At 30.0% G+C, this 9,639-nt stretch overlaps 1 protein-coding gene across 1 annotated transcript; it reads right to left on the bottom strand.

Annotated features, from left to right (window-relative positions):
- Positions 1–514: 514 nt before the first annotated feature.
- Positions 515–7,930, bottom strand: LOC127113357 (cytochrome P450 CYP736A12). The gene is made up of 3 exons (XM_051046486.1): positions 7,208–7,930; positions 5,738–6,556; positions 515–1,354 (listed from the first exon to the last, which is right to left on the bottom strand). Exons 1-3 carry the CDS (start codon positions 7,901–7,903, stop codon positions 515–517), a joined length of 2,355 nt encoding a protein of 784 aa, XP_050902443.1. The 5' UTR covers positions 7,904–7,930.
- Positions 7,931–9,639: the final 1,709 nt, after the last annotated feature.

Raw genomic sequence — 9,639 nt, 5'->3', positions numbered from 1 at the left:
TGTAGTAGCTAAAAGATTCAATCAAAGAGAAGATCTTGTTTATCTTAAAATCTTTATTTCTATAGTTAAATGACTAACATTCACCTTATTTTACTTGTGACGTCCTCTTATAACAACGGGCAATTTAAATAAATAGATTTATATGAAATTTTCCCTTGCCCTTAAAGTCACTTATAAAAATATTGTTGGTAAATTGAATATATCCATCTATGCCTTAAAACAAGTTAGCTGACAATAGAACTATAAACTTACCAAAACATAATTTGCCTTAGGGTACAAATAATTTTAGTCTAGTTATTCCTTGTTTATCAAATACAATCAAAACCGTTGTACATTTATATTGTTTTGGGAAGTTTTATTCATAGTATAACATTTTTCAATTTTCAAGTATTGTTAGAGATAATAAATAGTATGATATATTACTCAATAATATTTTAATAAACTCAAACATCAAAAATAGATCAACTATATTTATTATATTGATTAGTCACAAACTTGTTGAATATACATAGATTTATTCGTGTTTGACATCAACCAAACGATAATGCGGTATTGCATGCAAATGTTGGACTCTTGGTGTTGCGAGTCCAAATTTTTCCTCCATGTTCAAGTTGGAAGGGTTAATATTATATGGAAGTTCCCAATTAAAACAATGCACCAATTGAGCAACAACCAACTTAATAGTAATTACGCCCAATTGAGTTCCAGGACAACCCCTACGACCAAAACCAAATGGGAGAGATTCAAACTCGTGTCCTTGATAATTCATTTTTTTGTTAATAAATCTCTCTGGATAAAATTCTTCAGCATTTTCGGACCAAATATTAGGATCTCTCCCTATTGTCCATATATTAATCATAACTCGAGTATTTTTCTCTATTAAATAACCATCAATTATGACGCTTTCTCTAGATTCACGAGGAATTAGAAAAGGTGCAGTAGGACGAAGTCTTAAGGTTTCATCAACTACGATATCTAGGTACTTTAACTTTTTCAAATCCTTCTCTTCAACCATTCTCTTATTTCCTACTTCATCTTGTATCTCATTTTGAAGATTTTTCATCACTCTTGGATGCCTTAATAGTTCAGATAAAGTCCACTCAATTGATATAGCAGAGGTATCAGTTGATGCCGCTATCATGTCGAGTAAAATAGCCTTGATGTTTGTTCGATCAATGACATGATTTTGCTCACTATCGTGATCAATGGTTTGGTGGATAATCGAAAGAAGTATGTCTACAAAGTCTTCACGGCGAGTTTTATCTACATTAGTAATTTGTTCATGCTCTGATATTATCATCTCTAGCATCTCATCCAATGTTTTACTGATTTTCTTGAAACCTCGTGTTAATCCCTATAAAGGAGTTAACTAGATATATATAATAACGTTTATAAAATTAATACTTTTAGTAAACATAATAAAACCATAAAACCATATGGAAAATTAAAGATTTGACTTTTAAAAATAATGTGGATTTTTCTCATCTCATTATTTACCTTGATCTAATGGGTTTTGTTTTTCTTTTTCTTACTTAATTGTAACAAATAAACATGGTCATATAAAAATATATCTAATTTGTGTTTGAGTTGAGATAGAGAAGAAAAATAAAAACAATTCAAAAGTATATGCAATTTTTAGATGAAAGGTAAAAATCGATATTATTAGATGTGACGTTATAACTTAATCTTACAATCGTATGTGTGTTTGTTTTTGTTGATAAATACCACTACGTTTAATGATGAAGAAAGTAATATTTATGATAAAAAAATATCGTTTTAATTCACATATTTAATTTTCTCATTTTAAAAATGATTGTCCAACTTAAAAAAATGACATAAGAATTTGTTTTTTAATATTTTTATTGTATTATTACCATAAAAATACCATGAAGAAGTGATAGAAAACAACAACAAAATCATATATCATTCTCAAATTTCGAATTTTTCTTAAATAAAAAATAATGATTTTTGTCTAACTCAGAAAAAGTGCAAGCCTTCATGAGTGTGTCATTTCTTCTTTGTTTGGTTATAAACATAGGGCCAGTTTGTTTTAGCTTTAAAATAATGGATTTTTTCTTTGTATTTTTGAAAATGGATTTTTCAAAAATATTTTTCAAAATATTATAAGTTTTTCGAAATTTATTTTTTATAAATTAAAAGATTGAATTGTTTATTGTATAACATAAATATACATTATTGAAGATCACAACATAGTCAAAATCACAATTTTTTAAAAAAATTGCATCTCAAAAATGATTTTTAGAAAAAGCTATTTGAAATAGCTTCAAAATTAAGTGATTTTTTGAAATTTTGATATCCAAAAAAAGTTTCGATAAAATGATAAAATACCTAAAATAACATTTTAAAAATAATTATTCAAACAAAATTTTCATTTGAAGCTTTTATGAAAAGTTTCTTTTTAAATTTTTTTTACACTAAAATATATAACACTATAAAAATCATTTTTAAAAAAGGCCAAAATAAACGGGCCCATAATCATATCAATATTTTGGAGAACTGACCCTACATAAATATGAGTTAAAAAGCCTTTACACTCTGTATTTTATTTTTTGGCATGTCATCTAAAACTAAGTGAACAAAAATTTAATTCTCAAATTTATTCTTTTGGCGTTTTCTTGTATAATTTTTTATTACAAATTGGATGCAGCAATTAGAAAACTTGGATATAAATTTAAAATAAGAAATTCCTACTCACTCAAATAATGGTAATGAACATAATACCCTTCTCTATATGGATATTTTGAAAATATTCCTATACAAGAACTCATATTTATGTGAACACTAATATATATATATATATGAGTTCTTGTATAAGAATATTTTCAACATAACATTTGAAGTAGATATCTTAAGCTTTCCAATGCATTTGATCCCATCTCAAAATCATAAAAAAATAATGAGTTATGTCCTTGGGAAGTTGACCCAAAATTAGGGTTTCAGTCAAAATGACCTATAATGTCTTGGAACGGGAGATGATCTTCCATCTTCAAATTAATTTTTGATGAACATGAAAGTTGTTCATATTGTCCTTAAGAACATTTTTGCTTTTGGGATCATCTCCATTTGACCAACACATAACAAGTTAGGTCTCAGTGCATTTCAAAATAGTCAGATGAATTGACTGATCAACTTCTCAAGTCCATGACTCATATCTTGATGAATTGATGATTGAGGATACTCAAATAATTTCAAATATGCATGAAATGATGAATTAAAGAACTTCCCTTGATTGTATTTGATCATGGGCTGAGGTTGCTTCAAGAGCAAGGCATTGTGGATGATCAGATGAACTAGGGTTTCCTTGGGGAACAAACTTCAAACCCTTTGACTAACTTTGATCAAAATGATGAATTGAGATGCTAGGGAGGCATATTTGATGGATGAGAGCTTTGGGAACCATTACCATGCTTGCTTTCATCTCCTCTTGGCTATATCTTTGTACCAATGATCTCCTTGAAGCTTTGGACCTTGTGATTGCTCAAGCTACAAACAAAAGATGTTAGTGACATATTTTTGTGCTTTTGGTTAGTAAAAATAAGAAAAGAAATGATATACAAATCAAGCATGCTTGGTGATCTCAAACTACTCATAAGAGGTCCCACCAAAAGGTAAGGGGAACCAAGATGCTTATGATCCTTGAGGCTATGCAAATGCAATGTTATGATGCCATGAGGGATCTTAGGGACAAAATTGGGGTCTTACAACCCCAGGCCACACTTGAGGGATTCACCACTAGGTATGCCTAAGGGACTCTTCCCCAAAACACCTGAGGGACTTTCCCCCAAATGCATATCAGAGGCTCATCCAAATAAGAGGTGGTGATTAAACTAAATCACTTCGTCTTTTACAATCCCTCGTACTTGAGGAACCGTGTATTGGTATATTTGCAAAGGGAAATAGGAGACAGTGCAAGGGGTTCCTAAGGACAGACGACACAATACTTTGCCCCCATCAAACTTCCCAGCCGCCCGTTTTCAGGAACGCACACCTGTTTTATATTGATATTGCTTGTTTCCTAGATTAACCGCTCGTCTATGGAAATATGTGAAGTGATGTTTCCCTATACATAACATTATGGTAGGGGAGTCAAAAGGGGAAGTCAGGTTTTCCTCAGAAATAAGGCAAGTAACTACCTACTTCTCACGCTCTCGAAAGGGGGAAGTATAAATATTGCCTTTTGGGTCCTAAGACTCAGTCCCAAGAGACTCCTATAAATATATCAATCATGAGATTGACAGGCATATTATATACTCTCTAGAAACACCCTATATAGATCTTCTCACCTTTCCATCATGAGCTTGCTTTAACATCACAACAACCTTCAAAACCTATGACATCCATTAACCATTAAAGAGTTGTTACGTATTGTACTTTTAGCAAGTACATGTTGGTATACTATTCTGATATGTGATTGTAAATCAAGATAATAATGTTCTCTTGAAAATCTTATAAGTTATAAAGGTTGTAAGTTGAACTTGATGTAAACGTTCGATATGAAAAGGTTGAGTGTATTTCATTTGTGAACATATGTGTTGTAATAAATATTTCCTTTATCTTTTTCCAGAGATAAGAGTAGTCCACGTTGTTTTGGATTGAAGTGGTATAATTCATGTGTGTTGCTTCTTTTTCCTTTATCTTTTTTACTTTATTATCTTATATCTTTTTGGTAGTATTCTCTTCTTCTACCCATTTTTTAAAATCAATTTAAATTTATTTGAGTTTCGAAAAATCTTTTTATCATAATTCATTTCCTTATTACATTTTAAGTCAATTGGGTGACAACTGGCTAAACGTGCAAATGTTTTGGTTAGAATACTAAATTACTTTCTCAAAAATCATTGTTAGTTGAATTTTATTTTGTTCTTGATGTTTGATATGTATAGCACATTCCAATGGAGCATACAAGGAATTATTTCCCTAAAGAACATACTCAATAAACTAAAATTACCAAAGTCAAGTGCGAGCTGATGAGAACAAAAATAGAGATGTATTTTGGGGAAAATGCTATGAGTTTGCTCATGCTAGCAAACACAAAGTTGGTGACAAGTTAATCTTCAAAGTCGAAGCAAACTTAAAGTTGGCCACAAGTTAATCTTTAATGTCGAAGATCCTCATGCCTGTCTACCTTAAAGTGAAATTGATACTGTTATGATTGTAGATATGTCTCTCCATGAGAAGAGGTTTGGTAAATAGTTTTCTTGATATTCATAAAAAATTCTTTTGGTATTAAGGTTGATCACTGATATAGAAAATAAGCAACATGTTAATTTTAAATATCAAAATAGAATTCTAAATTTTGTAGATTACAATGATAGAATGAGTACTATATTCTTGTGGGTATCAGATATCTTTATTACAACATGATATTATTGATTGTACAATGTGGATGTGTCAGTTTTGAAAATATAAAAATGACAAAGTACATGATAGTTTTCGAGACACTCCATCCTTTTTATTTGAGTTTTGGAAAGCAAACATGTTTGGTTTCTCATGAGAGGAGCAGAACTCTTTGATCTCTCAGTTCCATTATCCAATAGAAAGTTTAACTCTTCATGCTTTTTTATACACTCAGATGATATACCATTAATATTTATAAAGATAAAGTATACATTAACTTATTTTATATAAACATAAATAATAGACCAACTATACTTAGCATACTTATTAGTAATCAACTTGTTGAATATCATTAGATTTATTCATGTTTGACATCAACCAAACGATAATGCGGTATTGCATGCAAATGTTGGACTCTTGGTGTTGCGATTCCAAAATTTTCCTCCATGTTCAAGTTGGAAGGATTAATATTATATGGAAGTTCCCAATCAAAACAATGCACCAATTGAGCAATAACCAACTTAATAGTAATTAAGGCCAATTGAGTTCCAGGACAACCCCTACGACCAGAACCAAATGGGAGAGATTCAAACTCGTGTCCTTGATAATTCAGTTTTTTGTCAATAAATCTCTCTGGATAAAACTCTTCAGCATTTTCGGACCAAATATTAGGATCTCTCCCTATTGTCCATATATTAATCATAACTCGAGTCTTTTTTTCTATTAAATAACCATCAATTATGACGCTTTCTCTAGATTCACGAGGAATTAGAAAAGGTGCAGTAGGACGAAGTCTTAAGGTTTCATCAACTACGATATCTAGGTACTTTAACTTTTTCAAATCCTTCTCTTCAACCATTCTCTTATTTCCTACTTCATCTTGTATCTCATTTTGAAGAATTTTCATCACTCTTGGATGTCTTAATAGTTCAGATAAAATCCACTCAATTGATATAGCAGAGGAATCAGTTGCTGCAACTATCATGTCGAGTAAAATAGCCTTGATGTTTGTTCGATCAATGACATGATTTTGCTCACTATCGTGATCAATGGTCTGGTGGATAATCGAAAGAAGTATGTCTACAAAGTCTTCACGGCGAGTTTTATCTACATTAGTAATTTGTTCATGCTCTGATATTATCATCTCTAGCATCTCATCCAATGTTTTACTGATTTTCTTGAAACCTCGTGTTAATCCCTATAAAGGAGTTAATTAGATATATATAATAACGTTTATAAAATAAATACCTTTAGTAAACATAATAAAACCATAAAACCATATGGAAAATTAAAGATTTGACTTTTAAAAAAAATGTGGATTTTTCTCATCTCATTATTTACCTTGATCTAATGGGTTTTGTTTTTCTTTTTCTTACTTAATTGTAACAAATAAACATGGTCATATAAAAATATATCTAATTTGTGTTTGAGTTGAGATAGAGAAGAAAAATAAAAACAATTCAAAAGTATATGCAATTTTTAGATGAAAGGTAAAAATCGATATTATTAAATGTGATGCTATAACTTAATCTTACAATCGTATTTGTGTTTGTTTTTGTTGATAAATACCACTTCGTTTAATGATGAAGAAAATAATATTCATGATAAAAAATATCGTTTTAATTCACATATTTAATTTTCTCATTTTAAAAATGATTGTCCAACTTAAAAAAATGACATAAGATTTTGTTTTTTTAATATTTTTGTTGTATTATTACCATAAAAATACCATGAAGAAGTGATAGAAAACAACAACAAAATCATATATCATTCTCAAATTTCGAATTTTTCTTAAATAAGAAATAATTATTTTTGTTTATAATCAAGAACACAAGGAGAAGGTATATACCTGAAGATCAAATACTCCTAACCAAGGAATATAATCAGCCAGATTAAAAGCTCCAAATAAAACCATTATTTCTCTAACAAGCCTCTTCAAGTCAAATTGCTCATACTTACTCCTACCTAATATCATCTTAAATATAATATCTTCAACAAGATTTTCTACAGCATCACTAATATTCACAACCTCACCCACCAAAGCAGCTTTCTCCAATGATTTAATCAAAACACTCAACTCTTGTTTTCTAATAGGAGCAAACATCTCAACTTTAGAAGCACTAAGAAGTTCCAAAGTGCAAAGTTTCCTTACACTACGCCAATAAGGACCATACTCAGAAAAGGTCAACCCTTTGGAACCATAAGACATGAGCTCAGATCCTTGAATCTTTGGTCGGCTTGCGAAAGCTAGGTCGTGTGTTTTGAGGAATAGTTCTGCTGCTTTTGAAGATGAAATGACAACAGCTGGTACTTGACCAAGTTGTAAGGACATGATTGGACCATATTTTTTGGAGAGTGAATGAAGTGTTCGATGTGGAAGTTTGCCTAACATGTGAAGGTTTCCGATTATCGGTAGAGTTGGTGGACCTGGTGGCTTTTTGTTGTTACTGTTTTTCTGTTTTGGATGAAAAAAGGTTGTGAATAATAGGTATATGAAAGTGAAGATAAGGAGAGAAATTATTGCTAGTGCAGTTGGAGAAGACATGTTACGATGTGTTTGGTTTTGGTGAAGTCACAAGGTTGAGGATTTCACGATTCCAAGTCAGTCTTATATACTAGTACATGTTTGTTTGTTTGTGGATTATCTCTAAACGCTACACCATATGACACCATTCACCCTACTTTGCTAATTAAGTGCCAATACTTTTCAACTCTTGTTTTTTTATATATTTTTGTTTATGACTTTTTACCGATATGACAAACCAAGATGACAAACCAAGAGAAAAATATTTACAAGAAATACTTTCAAATCTTTGAATTATATTTTAGTATCTTTTATTTTATTTTATTTCATTTTTCTTATTTATGATCTATTACCTCGATTGAGGTGACACTCTAGGAGAAAAGTATTTTATTTTATATTTTATTTTTTATTTATGATATATACATTGACTGAGCTAACAAATAAGGGAATTTTTTTTATCCAATATACGACCAACTCATCAATACTCAATGAAACATCAATAATCCGTGTGAAACTATCACCAATCAATAAGAACGTGAATATCTTAACTATCAATTTTGGATCCAAAATGCTGAAATGCAAATTTAATATAATGAAAACAATGATAATGAAAGGAACACAATAAAGTATAACATTATTCTATGAGATTGATTGCAAAAGTAGGAAAAAATTTCAAGGTTGATTCCTTAATGTAATTTCTTCTCTTGTAATTGCTTGCTAGAAATGTTTAATGTTAATTAGGAGAGCATAAATGTAACTTAACAATCTTAATTTTTATTGTGTTATGTAAAATGTTTAATGTTATTGTTGTTGTTGTTGTTGAGATTAAATATTTAATGATTTTGTTTATTTTATTTATTTATTGTTCTTGTTGTTGGTGTTGTTTTTGAAACTTAATGTTCAAAGATTTTATGGATCTTGTTGTTGTTGTTGAAATTTAATGCTAACGATTCTATATATGTATTTGTTGTTGATGATAATGGTGGTGATGATGATGACGGAGATTCAAACTTTTTCAATAAATTTGATGTTTTTAGATTGAAAAGAAAAAATAGGTTACAACAAAAATTATGTAAACAAGCTATTTTACCTCAGGTATCATTTCCAGCAAAGGTAAAAAGTAGCGTAGTTTTGATAATCTAAAAAATGTTGTTACTGGGGATCAAACTCATGACCAGTATAATTTGACTTTGAGGAACCTCTCTTTACATGCTAAAATCACCTGAAAATATTTTTAACGTCTAGCTAATCGATTAGGGAATCGTTTAATAAGTTTGGAGCCAATTTACAACTAGATAATCATTTAGCCCTAATCCTCTAATCGATTATTTTACTTTGTAACACTCAGAATCAATTGGAACAAGGCTCTCAATAATCAGTAACGACTAAATATTAAAACATATCAATTATGGCTTGAAAAATTGATTATTTGGGTGTAATAATCGATTGATCTAATTGATCATCACATTAATTCGGCCCATAGATTGTTTCCTTTTGAGCCAAATTTTTTCAAATATAAAGGAAGACTCTCCTCAACTGAAATCACATCAGAATTCAGAGTTTTCCTATTTCTCTCTATTTTATTACTCTCCTCTTTTCTCAATGATATTTATTCTTCGCTAAAAAGTTTCCTTAGTGCACTGTGAGGGTAAACTACTTTTGAGAAAAGATTCGTATTGATATATCATTATTAGTTTATTTCAAGAGTATCATTCTCTATAAAGTATTTTTTTTATTTTCGAGATAAATCAGTGAAA

This window comes from Lathyrus oleraceus, unplaced genomic scaffold (assembly GCF_024323335.1).
Source record: "Lathyrus oleraceus cultivar Zhongwan6 unplaced genomic scaffold, CAAS_Psat_ZW6_1.0 chrUn0276, whole genome shotgun sequence".
Lineage (NCBI taxonomy): Eukaryota > Viridiplantae > Streptophyta > Magnoliopsida > Fabales > Fabaceae > Lathyrus > Lathyrus oleraceus.
This window is presented reverse-complemented; position numbering and strand designations above follow the sequence as displayed.